Below are 20,570 nucleotides of genomic sequence, written 5' to 3'. Positions count from 1 at the left end.
TCTGAAAAATATTTTTGGAAATTTATTTTATAATAACATATATTTCTAAAAGATACTGACGTGAATAATGTATGAATGAACAAACCTCTCATATGTTCAACACTTTCCCCCAGACTGCTTTCATCGTTTTCATCATACACACTGTAATCCTTGCTTACTTTTGGGTGACTATTAGTTGCATCGTTGATTATCTGTGAATTTTTGTTACGTTTATGATTACAATTTCTTATAAGCAGTAAATTTACGAACAATTGAATGCCCTAGCAGCACTTACAGACAGTAATTCCTTCGCAGTGGGTCGTTGCGATGGAAAGATGCACAGCGCCTTCTCAAGCATCATCATGATTGTATCATCTGACGTAGTAAGAATATTTGGTTTCTTTTGTTGAATTTCAGCCAACAACAACCAAAAAACCGAGCCACTCCGTTCTTGAAAAGTTGAAAACAGTAACCTTACTCTAATTGAAAGGAACTCAACTGTTTGGATGTTCAACTCATAAATTTTGTTTTTTTAGAACCTAATTCACCTTTCGTATTTTTCTGTATGAAATTAAGTGATGGCAAATTGTACAAACAGCTCGAGAGCTTATGTGTTTATATTATTTAATAACTGCCCAAATTATATGACCACAATTTTCATCAATTCAGGAAATAATTCCGCTGTAGCGCTAAATTTTGCTTGAATAAACAGAAGTCTGGAAGACTAGTTTTTACAAAAAAATGAAACTGGCAACCGATCGTAACAGAAAGTACTGCAGAACTGAAGTGAACTTTTAATACAGACGAATATGCATGAATCACAAAAAATACTTCTTTTGATTAGAGAAATCAGTGTAGAATAAAACTGCTTCGGAGACCAAATTTCAGAGAGAAGACAACCCTGAAAGTGAAAAATATAATGATAACATTAATATATAAAATATTAACGCTCAATGAAAACAAAAATGATTGCTTACCATAAGATATGACAGGTAAACAATTCAAAACATAAAGCTTAATTAAAATGCCTATCGACGCGAAGCATGACTGCATCAGATCTCGTTGCAAAATATCAATGACGGTAATAGAAGATGGACTTTATGAAGGTAGATTTCACTTGCATAAAAAAAGAAATTGACCTACGATTGAAAGCTCAAGAAGGGCTATCCCAAATAACCAGATATCTCCAGCTCGACCAATGAAACGGTCTTCGATTTCGGCTTGCAAGAAACGTTCCGGCGGAAGATACCAAGAAGAGTAAATACAATACTCTAAAACCCTTCTACTGCCACTGATACAGTGCAAACCATACTGGGCTAACCGAACTAAATTCTGTAACATAAACGTATATAATACTGTTATAAAGTTGCACACAACATGTTACCTGAGATGAGAGAAGGACTGAATTTAAACTGAAATAGCCAATAATGATATGTCGAGAATGCAAATAAGTGAAAGCTGACAAGATCGGTTGTGATAAAGATACGATTCGTGCCACATCCAACCTAAAACTTCAAAGTTCGATATTTCTACTGAAAAATTTACGAAACACTAAAAAATTAAGAAATGCCTTGTACCAATAATATTGCTATAACATCAACTGCAAGATGATACTTCTGTTTTTTGAGGACACTTCCAATGATTACATCAGAGCAGTATTACGTTTACTAGAACTGAGTTCCTACATTCAATCTCATTCCACCCCCACTTGAATTTCTACTTTTCCAATAATTCAAGCTTCCTGATAGTTGATGCAGAAAAAATCAGTGAACTGTAATTTATCGTACAAACTTGAACAGTTTTATGTGGGATTCCCTATGGGATAAAGTGCTGGATTCTGTATGGAACTCTCTAAGTTTGAATCATAAATTTTAATTTGGAATTTACCTAAGAATTCTGAACGAACATCTACAAGCTGATCTACCTGAGACCAGACCTTAAACTCAGTAAAAGTGAATTGTAAGAAGCGAAAAATTTATCAAAACTACTCCAAGATCTCTTGTTCATACGTACCGGTCATATAATACAGATTAGTGTCATATGATATTACGATATGTCATATGGTCATATGATATGTTATATAACATTGAACAACAGATACCAGTGCCTCATACTCCTGAAGGCCCAGCTACTAACTGACCAAGCCTACCTATGAAATTCCGAGTAATCGATGAATGATAATACAACTTGCCTTTTACATTCCTTCAATTCTTCGACGGCTGACCGTGAATAATGCTCCGAAATCAAGAAACCTGTATTTCCAACTAAAATCATCAGATTTAGATTTATGAAAAAAGCAAAGACCCTTTCCTGTAATTCCACCGTCAGTAAGCAAGAACTGACATCCTCTCACTAATAATGACTGCGTGGAAGTCATGAAATGCGGCAGTTTGTTCGGACATTATTCAGTAGGCCTTTTAAAAATGGATACGAAAATGGATGCAAAAATGGATTTAAAAATGGATGCAAACCATCCAAAACAACGCTTCAAGTTCTTTTATAAAAAGCTTTAAAGGTGGTCAACTAACATAAATGAGATTCTGAAAGCTGTTAAAAGTTAAAACAGAAAAGTAAGTTTAAATGCGGTTTAAATGCGAAACATACGGATTGCTGATCGAACAAACTCGACATATTTGCAGAGGTGGGGATGGTTCAATGACGTAAGTTTTGAAAATCCTCCCAACATATGCGCAGCTGATGATGCTGTCGAAAAGCCACATGTTGCAATATGGGACGACGAGTCATCTCCAATTACAGCTGTAGCTCCGAACTCTGCTGATCCCAATAGACGAACATTTGCTTCCATCGTCATCAGGAATGGCTAAATGAAAATGAGGACTTGAGCAGATTTAGTATGATGTAAAATGTAAATCTAAATTATCGAATCTGGGAAAATTGATTAAAAGAGTTTGAAGACCCACAAGGAACTAATTTAAATAAACATTTACCAAAGCAGAGGCGTAAATGTACATGCAACTGCAGGTTAACTGCCTTTTTCAGGATGTGAAAATCAGGTTTAGGCATACAAAAGTTAATGCCCATTTATACTTCAAAACAATGCCTCTAAGAAACAGACAAAATTCAGAAAACATGAGTGCTAGCAGAGTTCCTAGTCATGTCCACACCAAGCATCGCTTCATCTTACCATTATCCTCATAAAAATTTACTGCGCTAATATCAGTGCCAAATGTGATGTGCAATAAGATCGAGATATTCCATGATAGCTATTCCAAAAAACATAGCTTATATTTTTTCACTTCCAGGACATTATTTCATTAAAACAGAAAATCCCTTTCCCAAAATGAAGCATTAATAACAAGGAAAAACTCTGTACCACAGCTCGTACTTATGTCAAGAAAGTTGAATTATTACTACATGTGAAGGAAGGAACTGCTGGCTGTGCTATATCCTCAAGTTATGCTTTCCAAGGTCTGAGTGAACAGAGCACATTCGCAACGGTGTTTGCCTAGGGTAGTTCGAAGGAACATAGCTGTGTCTCATGATTTACTCTTGTTCAAAAAGTTTATTCCAAATACTCAATTCTCTGAATAAACAAATCGGAAGAGTTCCGCCAAAATTTTCCTGTAGAACGACAGACAATTCAGTATCGAGAATGTCCGCTATTTGTGGCAGATTGTCTTATTTGTCTAAGATGTAAACAAGATATTAAGGGCAGGGCTGGTGAACAAATCAATTACATGGACTATCAATAAGAAGGATGACTCATGCATTTGTGATATTTTTTTGGAACTGTTATCCAAGAGTTAGTTGTCAGTGCTGTAACGCTCTCTCGATCAATTATTGGGAAACTGTGACTAAATGTACCCTCTGATGTTCTGTTATTCAACAGTTTTGCGATGAAAATTCAGATAATCAAGAGTCCACACTGCTCATAGATGCTAAATGTAATTCATGTTGGAGATTCGTATTTTGGGCAGCATTAGAGAGTTTCAAAGATACACTAAATGCTTGAAGTAATATCAGTGCTATAAAGTCCAGTGATATATTAAATCTAACTGATTCTCGAGACTTTGAAAAAATTCTTACGTCCTTGAAAAGAAAACACCAACAAGTGCAAATGATTCCCTTCACGATGCCAACCTTTTCCGGAAAGGCTTATGCCTAAACAACCGCGTCGGTTTAGAAAGAACATGTGCTGCAAGCTGCGTGCTATTCTCAGAGACGCGAGAGACGAGAATCAAGGCAAGTCAGATTGCGTTGCCTTATCGACATAAGCAGTGAATGAAACAAAATAAAGATGAGGGGTTGATCTAAACATAACAATTACGAAGAGGATGGAAGACGAAGAGATAGAGAGTAGAGGTGCGCATGTCAGCGTGGATGTGTAGTAAGGGGGAGGTTTGTTGCACCATGGTAGTGGTTGTTGTGAATCCTGTGAAGGAGAGCGGCTGCAAACAGGCTGATGATTAAATTTGGCATGTAGTAGCAGCCATGTAGTCTGGATTCTTGCGCTGCTTACTTCCATTTTTGACAGGAAAAACTTATCGAGGGTTGATTCAGTTGATTGTCACACCACTCCTCCCCTGGTATCCTGCGAAATTCACATTTTCCTGTAGAAACATAGAAAAAATCGAACTGTTCACTGAATTCGAAAAACTCGAGTTTTGCATTGGTGTCTTTCAGTAAATTCAGGTAACTCAACAAAATTCCTTTATGCTCCGTTCAATTTACGAGAGATATATATATCATTTACCAATCATATAAGCTTTAATTAATCTGTGAACAAAAGCAGCGTTTACACACTGAAATGCTTGATTGCTAGTGGTTCGATAAAATGCTACATATGTTTACTTTGCACTCACGTAGTACGAATATAATTGCTGCTCGTGCAACACAACTGTCCGTCAACAATGCATAATCTTTGTGAGCGGATAAATAGTGAATGCAAAGAATGCAAGTTTCATTGAAAATTTGCACAGAATTTGCTTTCTCAAAATGAAACTAAAGCTACCATAAAAGTTAGTTAATGTCTTTATCAGAATTTCTGTAAAAAGGTCTGTTCAATATGGATTCATTGTTTTTGGTCTGATGAGTTGGATGACAACTTCACATTTCCTGCAAGATTTTCACTTTGTCAACTGTCAGATCATTTTTATGTTAATTGCTAGTCAAGCTATTCAATAGTTTCCATATCAAAGACTTTAAAAAGGTGGATCGTTATTCATAATTTGAGGAATATTTATTGTTTATATAAGGAAATCTGTTTCAGTATTTTATATTATGAGACTACAAGAGTTGATGTAAAAACAGAAGTGATTCACTGCTTTATAAATGGCAGAAGATAATGTGTTGTCTTCCGAAATCTGCTGGTGTGTGAAGTACGCAAATGTTCTTCCTGCTAAGCCATTAATTGTAGCATTTATTTAGGCCGAACTTAGATTTATGAGCCGCTGAAGAATATCATTTGAACTGGTGTGTATTCCTCCTCCATGAAAACTCGCAACATTTAAAAGTGGTAAAAAAGCTTCTGTTACCGCATCGTTTAAGAACAGTAATGACCGCCTAAAGACTGCTAATAGGGTCATTAAAAGTACGGTACACTGGGTCAGTTTGGAAGGTTAAGAAGTTTTTTTTTTCGACGGAATTGCTTATGTAACATGTGTTTTTGATATTTGCCGTCGGGAAGGAGTGATGTTCAATGGCAGCATCAAAGAAAAAGCTGATTTCGTTTCAAGTCAAGGAGACTGGAAAGTTGAACTATTGAACATGGGAACAATGCTGAAAAGCACTAGAAGTTTTAATGTTGAAAAAGGTTGAATTCTCCTAAATGAAATTTTGGCTGACTGAGTTGCCACGAACTAAAAATTTCACAAATATGTTTTTAAAAACTGAATTCAATCAGTCCATTGTTACTTACCATGCTGTATATTTTAGAAACTGTTTGCAGCGTCGGTTGAGATTTGACCAACACTGTTTCGTTGGAATGGCGGATATAAAAATTTTGATTTGGCAGATATTATTGCTATTAGCGCTTTTGTGAATAGAAGATGTTGTCGTAAACCAAACTACTTGATGAAAAGGCTTTTCAGCTACTTAGTAAATAATGATATCTGATTTAGAAATGCTGCTCATAATTTTCATTTTTTATTAAAGAGTAAACGTCGTGGATTTTCTTTTTGCCAACATTGTAGCCGTTGATCCCTCAAATTTTTGTAAATGAAGAGTGGTTATTAATCGGTTTTTTATTTAGCTGAAAGTAAAATACATCCAGAAACTGGTGTCTCAAATTCCAGAACAAGCCCTAGCTATATCAACATTCTGAATGAAGGCAATATATCAGGAATTCTACGTTAATATGGTCTTTGTGAAATCCCGAAATCAATGTAAGAAATATTGGAAGAAAAAGAAAAGCCAATGGTATTTTTAATTTAGGGTGTCATACACGATGGCAATGATTTTTGGCTAAAATTAAAAATTGGTTTCTCTAAAATATCGATAAATCCCTTTGTAGTATATATATTGGTAAGGAGAACTAATTAAGGGTAATGTTGCTCTAATTGTTATGGGTTCCGATTCGGGAGAAAAACCGACTGCTGTTTGCATTAGAAATAGAACACATTTTGCTCTTAGTAATTTATCAATTTTGATTAACAATTTGCCTCTAACTGGGAGGTTACTGAAAAGGATAATACCAGCATCCTGAGTGGTTCGCTTTATCTTTATACATCGGCTTTAAGAAATGCTAATGAACATTAAACTCGGAAAAATCTGCAATATTGCAATAACTGCTGCAATTTGATTGTGGATTCATCCAAAAACGATTGCACGGAGGCTTTGGTCAATTTATCAGCTTTCAAGCTGACATATCTGTCAGCATTAAATACTATTTTTTTAAAAAATATTAACAATTGCAAGCCAGTTGTATATCTTGTCCACTAAATTCGGCTCTCATTAATCAGTTTAAGCAATGAACAGTTTCTGACGTTTGATTTTTCTGAGTTTCATATTCGTGCATTCACATAACCATGTTTGTTGAAGAGGTATGAAAGAGTTGATTTATTTTGTAGAAGATCATTTGCCAGTATCCGATGTCTAATTGCTACAGTTGTTTCCTCAAAAATTATTACATAACTCACCGCCTCGCGAACATCGAACATATTATTATTTCAAATTTTAGAAGGCAGCATTTATCTTTCATAAATTTTTTTTCAAAAAAGTGACTCGATTTTTTGGATAGTAAGATGCAACTTTTTGTTGTTGAAAGTAATTCTGCACTTCCTGCTATTATACTTATCGTTCTTATCTCATCTCGTACCAAGCAATAATTATAGTTCAGTAAGGAATTATGTTTATAGTCCTTAGCTAAGAATGATGAACTAACAATGATCATCCCTCTTTTGTTCACGAAAACCTAGGAAATAGACTTCATAGTTACCTATTCTTATTTTAATTTTGGCTTTTCGTCTTCCCTTTTCTTACCGCTATTTTCTCATTTTCTTCTCTTTCAAACAGTCTGATATGCATGTGACATATGTGCTTGAAAACAATAATCAAAAAATTAGAAATAACTGAAATAAAGTTGTTTCAATGTGCAAAAAATGAAGGCATTGCAAAAAACATATTTCGTGCAGTTTTTTAGACTAAAAAGTTACTTGGTTACCACTGTTAGTCTCATTGCAGGTAGCAGTCACTGGAGTAGATCTACTGACTTTCTCTTGCAAATACAAACAAATTCGGCTTGATGATCTCATCCAAATCAAGGAGAAATACATAGTAGTTGTACTCAAGCTCCCTCAAAACCAACATTTTGAAATTAATCTTCATAAATGATCTCATCGTATTCATCATGAATCAAATTTCTAAATGGCGCTTCTTTCATATCCTGACATCAGAGGAGTGTAAAGGATTAATTTTTCATTTAAAAAAAAATGTGTTTTTGTTGGTGTACTAGTTTTTCTTTGATTGTCCATCTTGTGTAGATAAGAATATTACAAATGTTTCATAAACATCTTTTGAACATGTTTCATAAACAATGTTTCATAAACATTTATAATATTCTTATCTACCTATTAATGAATTTTGAGCTTTTAACATTAAACTTATAATCAGAAAAGCAATCTTTTCTCATAAGACTCTGAAAATGGCGGATTTTAGGTTTCCGTTTGAGAGCTATGTAAGTTCTTCCAGCTCCTTCACCTTAAGCGCGGCATTCGCTCTCCCCATAACCTTAACATGGGGTCTGAAATTCGGAATGATTGGGTTTTTCTTTTTTTGATATATGTATATATAAGAAAATTACCTGAAAAAGTTTTCTGAAAAGAAATGCAAATAAGTAGCTGATATGGAGTAGATTTTATCATTTTATCGGGAAGTTATTCATCCTTTTTTTTGTTTCAAATTGGAGCTCCTGCTCATTTCTTGGCTTTTCAAAAGATAATCGTGAAATGATTCAGGAAAGCAAAAAACCTTAGCATAGGTAGTTTTTTTTAGACGCATGGACGGGAATAATAAATTCGTTATTGACAAATTTTCTCGAAAAATTGGTTTTTGTGATTTTTTCACCCTTACGATTAGTCCATGTTTATTTGCTGTTTTTGTGAATTGCTCATTATTTGGATCTTTCATCATTTATTTTTCGCAAAAATCCAGAATTTTGCTGACAAATGATTTTACTAGTGCACCATTGGGGAAATAATTTATTTCATGTTGATAAATGGCGTAGGAAAGCTAAGCAAGCTTTTCGTATTGTCATGATAGTGAGTTGAGATTATGGAATTCTGCAGCTAAGGAACTTGCTATTAACTTTGAAAGGGCCATACTTTAGAGTTTATAATGCGGCGTAAAGATGAGTAGATTTTTGTACACCATCAATGGACTCGTATGCAACAGTTTTCTCTAAAACCTTTATCATTATCATGGTTTAGATCAATTGGGAGATCGCTGATTTTTTAACTGAATTTCTTGTATTACGGCCGTTAGAAAAAAAAAAAACTCTACCATACTCATTTTTTTGAAAAAGTTCTAGTGATATGGGATGGAGAAAACATGTCCTTTTCTGACAGTCCATTGTAATCATTTGAGTTCAGATTATGAGGCTAGAAAAAATATTGAAGGATATTGAGTTTTAAATTATGGTATTTTTCCGTAATATCATGTGTTTTGCTGGAGTAACAGTATTACACCGGTTGGCTGGTATGTCAGATGCAGAGGTATGAGGATAGGCTTTTATTAAAGTTGAAGGAAAAACCTGCTTTTTAGTATAGTAAACGTAATTGCAAATATTGTTATCCTAAGAGATCAACTCTTATCAGATGAAGTACATGGAGTTGTGACCCTTCTGAAAATCGAGCTGCTGGTTTTTTCTCGGTGCTGCAGGTTAGCAAGACATTTGAGATTGTTTATCGTTCTTTTGATAATTGCGTTCCTTGCTAAAATGGATGACTAGGAAGTCAGATGAAGTTGCTGAATGCATATCACATTCTGAGTTTGATCCATTAACAGTATTGCCAAGGTGGGAAAATTTTACAGAGGAGTTCCTAGATACAGCTAGAAATCAAAAACTCTCCGTTCCAATTGACATTGCTATCCAATCTCATGGTAGACGTCCAGGTTTGAAGATGTCACTAATATTGAAATACTTTACACTTTAAAGACGAATTTTCAAGATGAGGGAAGTTAAAATATCTTGAGATATATCGGGTATTTTTGCATCCGAAAATACATAGAAACTTGGAGTGGAGTTCAGCGGTATTGAATATGGGCGAGGTTTTCGTTTTGCAATGAGTTACCAATTCGGTGCTGCTTTTCTCGGCGCCAATATCGAATTGAACTCCGATGCTTTATCACTTCAGTTGTGATCTGATATGATCCATAACTCAGAGAACGATAATCTTTCTGTTATAAACCCGTTATATTTCACTCCCCGGATAACAATTTTCTGCTTTCAATTTTTAGAAACACATGAACTCTACTGATTTGATTTCGTCAACTTTCATTATCGGACATATTGACGCATCCTGACATCTTGTTGCTGGGCAAGGAAGAGTCGTTGGTTGTGTAAAAACAGTATTCGGTGCTTTTCATTTCTGAGAGATGAACTTATTGAATGGTAGACATTAGGATCAGAATCCGATACTTTAAGCAAGCTCCGGTTACTGTTCGATTAATTGGTCTATGTTGATCGACATTTGATGAGATATCGGTTTGCATTCAGGACTGTGTAGGCGAAGTAATGGCTATGGATTTTGTAAAAGTAGAGGGTGCGATAGTACTGTAAAGGTCGCATTACAGGGCTGGGTTGCAACTGTGTGGAAAAGTGTAGTTCAGATATTGTTTAGCATCGCATCTCATCAGACCGATTTTCGATTCATTTTTATGCAACATGCTGTTAAAGTTTCGAGTTACATATGAGAGCTCATCTGAATTCATTCACTAACTTGATGATCTTTGTGTTTTGTTGAGATATTTTACAGCAGCACTTCACCGCTTCTTTTTTAGCAGATATGACGGCGGTTTGTCCTTCCTTATCATCGTTTGCGCTGAGACCTAGGATACTTTCTGCTGTAGTGCAGACCGTCCGTCATTCCCACGCATTGTGGTTTCCAGATGCAAAGTTCCGTCACGAGTTTAAAGTATGTCTTTATTAATAATATGTGATTATATATGTTAACAAACGTAACAGACGGTTTTGAAACGAACTCCATATTGTCATGTTCACTATATACAGAGGAAGCTAACTAATAAATGATTCAGAAGGCAAGTGTGATCGGCCAAGTTTGGGCAGCAAAGGCGACTGAATATGAGAGACATGTTGGAACGAGCAACATATTAGAAGATTTTCACAAAAGACCTGTTATGTCAGATATTACAGAATTTCATGAAAAGCCGCTGCATTATTATCTTTTGAATTTTGGTCCTCAACATCCAGCAGCTCATGGTGTACTGCGACTGATTTTAGAGTTAGATAATGAAGTTCGTTTACTTGTTTTTTACAGTTCATTGTGGTATGGTTACTCACCATATGTATTTCCTTGTTTTCCTTCTTATAGGTGGTTATGAAGGCAACACCTCACGTTGGGTTATTGCATCGTGCAACAGAAAAATTGATTGAATACAAGACATACACCCAAGCTGTTCCATATTTTGATCGTTTGGATTATATCACGATGCTCACAAATGAACAAGGCTTTGCACTAGCTGTTGAAAAGTTGTTGGGAATTGAAATACCTCCTCGAGCTAAGTGGATTCGCAGTGGGTTTTTTTGTAACTTACAGAAATTCTGTTTGCTGCAATCTGTTTATAATAGCTTGGATTTTTTGCAGCATTATTTGCTGAACTAAATCGTCTTGCAAATCACGCGTTTAGTATTGTGACACATGCACTCGATATTGGTGCTATGACGCCTTTATTCTGGATGTTTGAAGAACGGGAAAAGCTGTTTGAATTTAAGTAAACAACTTTTTCATTCACTTTTTACAAAGCTTGTGTCGATAGCAACTTTCACTACCCAAGTTTTCTTTTCCTTTTTTTTTTTTTTAAGGGGTCTGTCACGTAAGTTTGTTCGTTGACGAAATGAATGGCATACTCCATCCTTAGGATTTTCATCTTTTTTTTTCCTTTTTTTGTCTTGGTATAACAGTATCGGTTATCTTCTTGCTAGCTGAAAAATTCTCGTTTTTTCAGCAATTACAGCTAGAATGCTTATGTCATCGCGACTCGTGTACTTGAAGTCCTGGGTGCAATTTGTTTCTTTCGCGTTATCGATTTTATAATGCTTCGTTGCAGAATTTTTGATTTCAGATTGTAAAAGAAATTAATTTTTGGTTTTCTTTGTAATAATAGGTACCATTTTGCATGTGAATAATGCTGGCTGCTGTTGGTAATTCTGAAACTGAGGTGATAGAAGAGGAATTTTGTGACTCGAATAGCCTTAACCTTTCAGTTATGTAGTCGTGCTTCTATTGTAAATCTTACGTTGTCCATTGATATAACAGCTTGGAATACTTATATTCCAAGCTGTTATCGTCGCAGTACATCTAATCAGTTATAATGAAAATGCTCAAAGTCCATACTCTTTTCACTCCTGAAATGATTTTCGGGCTGTTCTTTTGTGAGGTCGGAGTTTTTGCGATTTGCAAACATTCTTTTTCGCACAGTTCGGGATGCTTTAGTAAGCTTGCTTTTAACTGTAATTTCATTTCATCGTTTTCTTTTAACCCTCCATGCTATTTTCTTGTGATCACTTTCTGTGTTGAATGAGTCAATGTGACGATATCTTTGAGCACAGCTCTTATACTAAGAAAATAGTATAATTTGCTCAAGTTTTTATATTCAACACAGTTATCTCTCAACTTTCGTACACTGCGGCCACTTCAGTTTCGTCTCTGTTTCATTTTCCGTGAAAAAGTCGGAGTTAAATCTCCCACCACGATCACTAAAATAATTTGATTGTAGAAATTCTAACTTCAAAAAACGCCTTAAGCTTGTTGTAAATAACTGTAGTACAAAAATCTGGATAGCCAATTTTTTTTGATTTGATGTTTTATGCCAGAAACCCCATCTTTTAACGAAAGATCTCATAGTGACTTTTGAGACTACTCACTATTAGCGGTAAACTGGTCTGTTTTATATCTCAATATTCCTTTTTAAGCGCTCAGAAAAATCGCAGCATTAATCCTATAGATGCACAGACCACTGTTCTGTTTCTCGTGTCGATTTTAGTTTTTTTTTTTTTTTTCTATTTATCAACTCTCGGTAATATCATATCATTTATGATTTGATGACGAGATATCCTGCAAGCCTGATTTCAGTGAGAGAGTCTCAGGAGCAAGGATGCATGTGAATTACATAAGGCCAGGTGGAGTGGGGTGGGACTTACCACTGGGTCTGCTAGACGACATATATGATTGGGCTATCCAGTTTCCACAGCGCATCGATACGATGGAAGACATGCTTACTGATAATCGACTTTGGAAGGTAACGTTTCTTTTTTCTAATATTTTTTATTTGATAAAGTAACTGGAATTGTTTCTTTTCTTATTTCCTGTTAAAGCGATGCTCACTGACGACAAAAACTTCCACGTCCATTATTAATTGTGGATATTATTTATTGGCTCCAGCCATATTGTTCATACACCTTATGTGGAACATTTAATTTTCAATTGTAGAGTCGTACACGTGATATTGGTTTGATATCAGCAGCTGATGCACAAAGTTTGGGTTTCTCGGGGGTTATGTTACGAGGATCTGGAGTTAAGTACGATGTAAGGAAGGCGCAACCTTATGAAGCGTACGATCAGATCGAGTTCGATATTCCTGTCGGAACAAAGGGCGACTGTTATGATCGGTAGGCAATCAGCAAGAAAAGCATATAGAAAATTATATGGTTTGTTGTAACTTTCTTTTGGTTAATGTAGATGTCACTGTGAACTTTTCGGTTCAATTTCTTATTAGGATTGATGTATTTTTAGGTACTTATGTCGGCTGGAAGAAATGCGTCAAAGTCTAAAGATCGTACTGGATTGTCTGAACAAAATGCCTTCTGGAGAAATTAAGGTGGATGATCACAAAATTGTGCCACCGAAACGAGCAGAAATGAAGGTTAGAAAAATTATCGTGTCTCTTTCACACCAAAGTTTCAAGTTTGGTTTATTTCTGCGTCTTTGGATTGATAGATATTTGAAAATATTTGTAGAACAGCATGGAGTCGCTCATACATCATTTTAAATTCTTCTCTGAAGGCTATCAAGTACCATCGGGCAGCTGTTATGTTCCCATAGAAGCCCCGAACGGTGAGTACGGCACTTATGTAGTTGCAGATGGGACATCAAAGCCGTATCGGTGCTTTATCCGAGGGCCTGGGTAAGCCGTTTCTTCCAATTTTTTTTTCTTTTTTGATAATCTGAACTGTTAACTTCAAATCTTTGCTATTCATCTCTAACGGTATGTTCCCTATGGATTTGCAAAAACAGTTGTTCTCTCACCCACTGAAAAAGCCAGCATGGCAGTAAAGATAATATGGGTAACAGGGAGTATGAAGACACGAAAGAAATTGTAAGGATTTTTGTGAGGGCAACTGTTTAAAAGGGGCTGTTTTTTTAGCAAATAAGGTTTACCATACTTTGTAGGTGTTTAGTTTTACAACTTGCATGTAGTTTTACTGGATGCATTGGTTACATTTATGCAAAAAGGTTGCGAGGAGCTCTATTCTTTACCGTCTTGATCGATACTTTGTCGTAGATATGATCTACTTAGTTTATAAGATTTTGCTTCAATCGTAAGCATGTAAATTGTGAAGTATGATCCATCATCTCTCATGTGTCCCTCCTTCCAGGCAGTTTTTGACGCAGTTCCGTGAATTAGAGAAGTAAATTTTAGATTTTATGAATATTCTACTCAAAACACCCACCTTGTAAATTTTCTCACTTATTTTATATGACACACTTTATATGGCATACGTGGATTATATAACAAAATAAGCAAACAAATGATTTAATATCATCTGCTTGCTCATTATACTAACTTAACATGAGCTAAACTGATATTAGTTTGTCACAAGGTTAGAGTTAATAATTTAACACAAGTTTGGAGCTTGAATAAGAATGCGTCCCCAATCGATGATTAAATATAAAATTGTGAATTGTATAACTTTATCTGTATTTTGAGTAGAATTGGCTTGGACATTGCAGATTTGCACATTTGGCTGGTTTACACGATTTAACGTATATGAGTTTAATTTCTGATGTAGTCGCAGTCATTGGTACAATGGATATTGTTTTTGGTGAGGTGGATCGCTGAACGTGCGAAAATTGAATCGAAATTCCTAAAACACCTCCTGTACATCAGTTTAATTTTCTAGAATGTTAAAAATTTCTGTTTCATATTTTATGTGTTTGTTTTTTGGTGTTTGGTGTTGTTTCTAACAAGTATTTGCGTGGAGGAGTATTGCTTACTAATTTAGCAAGAGAATTAAGATGCGATATTATTGGATAGGCACTGGTACACTAATTTATTTGTTGAATTCTTACTTTAGTGTTCCATTTTCAGTATGTTCCTTGAGAAAGAATCTAAACTGAATTTGCCAGTTATAAATTTACGTGTAGAAATTTCATTTAGTCCTGCTTACAATTGTAAAGTGAATTGCGAAAGTGGAATACACCTGTACATGATTATAATTTCCTAAAATGTTAATAAAAATATGTACATGTATACGGGTAGCCATTTTGTTCAGATGCGATTGCATCATGCATCAAATTGCGATATCGTTTTTATTCAAAACAAAAGTTATGAACATAAGCTTTACTACTGTTAATAGGTTGTTGTCACTATGTTCTAAATACCGAGTAACGGTTATAATAAAGAAAACCAAAATATTTTGAAATCACAATGCAGTGATGCAGAGTCCGCGATGTGGTTGTAAATGTTTCGTGTGGTTGAGATTTATTTATTATGTATAAACAAACTGAAGCGGGAAACTTGTTTTCATTCTTTGAGATGACAATGGGTAGGGTTATTTCGATTCAAATTTCCGGACCGATTTTGGTCCTTGGCCATTATTTCCTAATAAGGCGATGTTGGAATATCGTTTAAATGTTTTAACTTCGAAAGAAATTATCTAGTTCCTATCTGCTTCGGAAAAACATTATTCTAATCTGCTGGTTTTGCGTTGAATAGTATTAGTTAAACCCTCGGTTCGGGTCGCGTGTTTTCAATTTTTCTACAGTCTACATAAAGTGAATTTGGGCCATATGTGTTTTGAAGCATTTATAGTCACGACATGTAATACTAATTGTATTATCAGTTATTATCGAGTTGCTCGTTGCCGAGATTGAGCTTGCTTTTTTGTCAGGTCTGTGCTTTAAAAACTTCGAAAATTTTCTCATTTTCCTGCCACCTCTTAGTGCTGAGCTCCCACACTTAATATTTCTGGAAAATTAATTAAGTGGTAGTGGTGCATATAATGGGTATTGATGGTTACAGGTGTTATGTTGAGGATACATGGCAACGAAGCGTAATCGTGCTTGCGTGAATGCGATATCTGGACTTGCGCGATATGTCAGAACCTTCTCGGTTCATTTTTGAAGGTGAGCAGACATTTGTGTACTGCTCGAATTATCATTATCTGTAAAGGAAGTTATTATTGAAACTAAAAGATGTATTTGATGAGTGCTTCTTCAAATTCACAAGCTGATTTCGATTGTTCGCTTCTAGCTTTTCATTTTTCGAACACTCGGTTGTGGTGACAACTTATGCTATAATAGTGAGCATAATAATTGCAGGTCTTTCTTGGTATTGTTTCTTTACACTACAAACTTTTACCTGTAATAAGGAGATGGGAAGATTACTGGAGAAAATATGTATTGTACTAATTTTCTCGAATTAAAAAAAATTTGTTTTTGCTGTTGTGCTGCTATTTTTGAGAATATCTTTTATAGTCACAATATACCATCTTCTCCAGGTTGTTTTTTTTCTTTTTTGTTTACAAGAGATGTGTATCGGAAGATAACATCTTTTCCTTTTCCTGTTCATCTGTTTCCCTGTTGAGATTCTTGAATGAAAGTTCCGTAAAAATATGAAGACGTAACAACTTGTTAAGCTCCAAAAATTCGCTCCTCTTTTCTAACCTCTTCTAACCTTTGCTGGTCATACTTAGCGCCGTAGATTGCGCAGCTAGATGTATTGTGAAGTGAAAATTAATGTTCTAATATTAAAGTCTCTTCACAGTTTTCATTTTACCGAAGTTTCTACATAATGACCATATACCTTAATAAATTGGTAGTAAAATGCAGGTAAATTTAACAGTCATTATTTCTATGCCATTTTCAGTGTTTGGATTAGAGTTATAACTGTTACTATAAAATTTACTTTGCTGTTTGGTTTGAATCGTAACAGTGCTGTACGAAGTGGGGTTTACGCGTTTGTTATTGCTTTTGAAGACGAAACACATTTCTTTCATGCTGTTTTTGGAAGAAATTTTTATTTACAGAGCAATGGAAGTAGATTATGCTGTGGGACGGTGATACTGAGCAAGATGTATGGTGCTGATCGAAAGTGGAGACCGCAACAGACGTATAGGAACTTCTATAATAAAAGAACGAGCGGAAAGCGTGCAGAATCAGAAGACTGTAGTATCAGTATGAAAAAAAAGGAGGAGGAGGAAGAAAAAAACCTAGTGCGAACTTCTCTTTTATTCCGATGTCTGAATATTCCCTTAACATTTTACAAAATGCATTGATCATTTTGCATTTTGCTCATCCTTGTTATACAGGATATCTATAGAGTACGCCAGGGCTGTTCCGTGTCACTTAACAATTTCGTAATAGTGACTGGTGGCAGTCGTAGCAGCTGCAGCATACCCAGATACTCTTTCAACTTCTTGTACTTGAGTATTGAAAGATGGAGCTGTTGCCATAGTATTGTTGACAATTTAATTCAAATAGACACTGCTGGTTATCGCTGAATTCGAAATGTGATTTAACGTAAAAAGAATATAGCTGTTCATTGTCATCCATATAGCTCATTTGACAATGTGCAGGTCTTCGATTGGTTTTAAAATAGATTTTTATCTATATACATATTTTATTCCAAGAGCATGGCCGAGACACAAAGAATTTACTCTATAATGTGATTTTATGCAAATTTTGGTGTTTGACGCATGCTTGTATTACGAAATTCGCCACAACAAAGTCCAACTAGGACAGTTCTACATTGTTTGTTGATAATTATTTTTGTATGGCTGTGTTCTCTCAATTTACTTTCGAGAACAAGGGAATGTTCTCTAATTTTTTTTGAAGACATTGTTCTGTACATTTAATTTTGGTACATTTATACTACGCCATGTGTTATAACTTTTTTTTCATAGACGGATACATCAGGAAATCAACATATGGGCTACGGTGGTAGATTTAGAAAATGCTTTTTTGAGGATTGTATGAGGGGTTGAACGTAGCTCGAGACTCGGGATAAAATTATGCTTAGATCTACGATTGGTTCAAGTCCTAGTCTCAAAGAAATATAAGCCTATCCTCTATTTAGGCAAAAAAAAGTTCAGTTTGCTAGTTGGACTTTGTTGTATTTAATGTTGCTCTACTAGTGGTATGATACACGTGTTGCAGAGCGGTCAGCTGTTGGTCCTCTGTGGTATTTCTGGTCCAGCCATTTAGTAACTGATATTCCCGTGTTTCGAGTTTTGCGTACATGTTAGTCTTTTGTGAAGATAAGGAATCGAATGTGTACTGTGTTGCAGCATGGGTCGATTTCCATTACCTACCGAAAAACAGCGTCATCAGATTGTCCAGCATCGTAAAAATTACGAAATGAATCTCTCCGCCAGTCTTCGTATGCAAGCTACAAAACAACGTGGGATGAGTGCACCTCCGAAAATTTGTAAGTTTTTGCCCTTTCGGATTTTCCTCGAGGTCATCTGGTAAACTCTACATTTACAGAACTGCATTCCGTGGACTTCATTTCTCTGTGTGCGCGTAGTCGTGCATAGTTGATTGCAAATGTTTTTCAAAAATATTTGTAAATCGAGCTGTAATAATTTAGTGCCAAATTAAAGATTTTTTTTTTCTTTTTGAATAATCCAGTTTGTCTTTATCTGAGTTTGTGTATGAGTACATGCAAGACATGTGTGTTTACACCTATGTATTTCTCTCTCTTCGTCTTCGGTACTTGACACTCAGTTGAAAACTGGCTTAGAAATGGAAGTTATTTTGTAAATTTCATATTATCTTTGATCTTTCTGTAGCATTTTAAATTGTGCCGTGAAATATGATTTTCTCGGTTATTATTATGCTATATTATTTGTATCTTCACATCATTTATCGGTGCTTCAGAACTATTTCATAATAGCTCCACCACATGTGAGATGGGTGTACTGCAGAAAAAGCGTGTGATTGCAGTCATTGAACATTTCATTCAATCTCTCGCCATGTGCTCCCAGTGGTTGCTCGTACCATTGTTAATTATAATTTCAGCAGATGCATCTTCAGCAGAAACCTCAGACATACCGCAGGTAATTGAAGCTGAAGTTGTACGCTCATCTCCGGGTGTCTTGGTGGTGCAATACAAGCAAGAAAGCACACATACGAAGTACATGGGTATTCTTCTTGCTGAGAACGGGTGAGTGTACTGTCGAAGCATTTTGCCCTTTTTGAAGATTATAATGTTTATGCTTCAAAGTTACGACCTTCTTTCGCATGGTAGTACTAATCTCGCTGCATGCAAAGCATCAAACTGTGTATTACAGTATCGTTTTGAGGACTCTGAGATTACTGGATTTACTATTTAGTTTCTTCCCTTCCTTAATTTTGAGGAAGCTTAGCGCTTATAATGTCGGATAGAATGCGTTAATATGTATTCTGCTATATGATCTTTTGTATGATGTATGTGTATGTACGTCTGTGTCTGTGTCTCTGTGCGTCTATTTGTATGTGCGTTCATACGGACATAATAAATATATTTGTTTCGAAACGAAAACGGTTAATTCCTAGCCAAATTACATAGCAAGGGTGACAGAGGTGGAATGTCGCGACGAAGTTTTCTTGCAGTGAACATACTTATGCAAAGATTGAATTTCCACTGATTAATTGCAGTGCAAATGGAACACCGGGAATCATCAGTGAGGATATGTCAAGATTCCGGGAAACAGTTAAAGCCTATGTGGATGCACCCATCATTGATCAGTGGACATCTGTAATTGGTGAGCGTTTTACTACTTCTGGTCTGCAGCTGCGCGCTCGGAGCTATATGCGCAAAAACGGTCGTATGGTTTGTGCCAGTTGTATGGAAGCGATTCCAGATAATGAAATGGTTAATTCTTCATTTAAATTCGTTTTGATAATCCATTAGTTTTATTATAGGTACACAGTGCATTCTTAATGCTTTACTGTGCGTTACATCGGATCTGTCTGGAATCCTGTATGGTTACATCCCGTTTTAAGCATTTTTTTGTTTTATGTATGAAAAGTATTATTATAATACATTCGAAATTTGAGATCTTTATTATGAATTTAGTTGGATAATATATTGCGAATTTTTCTTTTTTCAAAAAACTCGCCTCTATGATTATTGATTTTTTAAGATAACGCGCAAACACTTCGTTAATGCCAATCAGCGAAAACTGCAGTCGCTTCCAAAAGAGACGAAACGTATAGTGGCTCAGTTACCATCTTCAGAAAAGCCGGTCTGTTTTCATGATGCACGTTTTAGCTTTGCTGAATTGTTGCAATAATTTAGCTGATAGTTGCGTAGATATGAATAGGTTACCGTTGCGTTTTAGAGTGCTTTGCTATTAGTAGTGGAAGAGGACGTTGAAATTGTTCAGAAAAAGCATAATTAAATGTCGTAATTGTGCATGTATAACTGCATGATCTTTACAGAAAACATTAAATTGGAATATAGTAAGTTCTGTAAAACTAACTGTAGTTTTCACTGTTTTGCTTTTTTCATGTAAATATCTCGGGATGATTGGAATTATTCGATCCGTTTAATTTCTTGCAATTGCTGAAGCGATTGGGATGAAATGTGAAAAGCTGATTGTTTAGACCGTTATGAAAACTCCTTTAAATCTAACTTATAAATGTTTAGATTCATTGCTTTCTTTTTTTTTTTTTTTTTAGTTTTTAGTT

General features: G+C 35.4%; 4 protein-coding genes across 4 annotated transcripts in view; 3 read left to right on the top strand and 1 right to left on the bottom strand.

Moving 5' to 3' along the window:
• LOAG_17749 (TBCK protein kinase) overlaps positions 1-2,791 on the bottom strand; it is a gene marked incomplete at both ends in the record, with an annotated part of 6,418 nt that extends 3,627 nt beyond the window's left edge. The window contains 7 exons of the mRNA XM_020450409.1: positions 86-191; positions 275-429; positions 811-880; positions 1,123-1,311; positions 1,364-1,484; positions 2,171-2,243; positions 2,584-2,791. Coding sequence (XP_020305914.1) covers positions 86-191; positions 275-429; positions 811-880; positions 1,123-1,311; positions 1,364-1,484; positions 2,171-2,243; positions 2,584-2,791 — 922 coding nt within the window. The remainder of the gene's footprint in view (positions 1-85; positions 192-274; positions 430-810; positions 881-1,122; positions 1,312-1,363; positions 1,485-2,170; positions 2,244-2,583) is intronic.
• Positions 2,792-10,355: 7,564 nt separating this feature from the next.
• LOAG_05466 (NADH dehydrogenase) lies at positions 10,356-14,736 on the top strand (the record flags this gene model as incomplete). Its single annotated transcript, XM_003141003.2, has 9 exons — positions 10,356-10,571; positions 10,693-10,911; positions 10,989-11,190; positions 11,262-11,388; positions 12,750-12,915; positions 13,107-13,285; positions 13,410-13,539; positions 13,634-13,800; positions 14,628-14,736. Exons 1-9 carry the CDS (start codon positions 10,443-10,445, stop codon positions 14,734-14,736), a joined length of 1,428 nt encoding a protein of 475 aa, XP_003141051.1. The 5' UTR covers positions 10,356-10,442.
• Positions 14,737-15,936: 1,200 nt separating this feature from the next.
• Positions 15,937-17,173, top strand: LOAG_05465 (hypothetical protein; the record flags this gene model as incomplete). Its single annotated transcript, XM_003141002.1, has 2 exons — positions 15,937-16,008; positions 16,925-17,173. The coding sequence occupies 2 exons, from the start codon at positions 15,937-15,939 to the stop codon at positions 17,171-17,173; spliced, it is 321 nt and encodes a 106-aa protein (XP_003141050.1).
• Positions 17,174-18,177: 1,004 nt separating this feature from the next.
• Positions 18,178-20,570, top strand: part of LOAG_17748 (hypothetical protein) — a 4,714-nt gene continuing 2,321 nt past the window's right edge. The window contains exons 1-4 of the mRNA XM_020450408.1: positions 18,178-18,324; positions 18,918-19,062; positions 19,536-19,752; positions 20,024-20,125. Coding sequence (XP_020305913.1) covers positions 18,186-18,324; positions 18,918-19,062; positions 19,536-19,752; positions 20,024-20,125 — 603 coding nt within the window. The 5' untranslated portion in view covers positions 18,178-18,185. The remainder of the gene's footprint in view (positions 18,325-18,917; positions 19,063-19,535; positions 19,753-20,023; positions 20,126-20,570) is intronic.

This window comes from Loa loa (assembly GCF_000183805.2).
Source record: "Loa loa unplaced genomic scaffold supercont3.123, whole genome shotgun sequence".
NCBI lineage: Eukaryota > Metazoa > Nematoda > Chromadorea > Rhabditida > Onchocercidae > Loa > Loa loa.
Note: the sequence above shows the minus strand (reverse complement) of the source record. Positions and strands in the feature narration are given on the sequence as shown.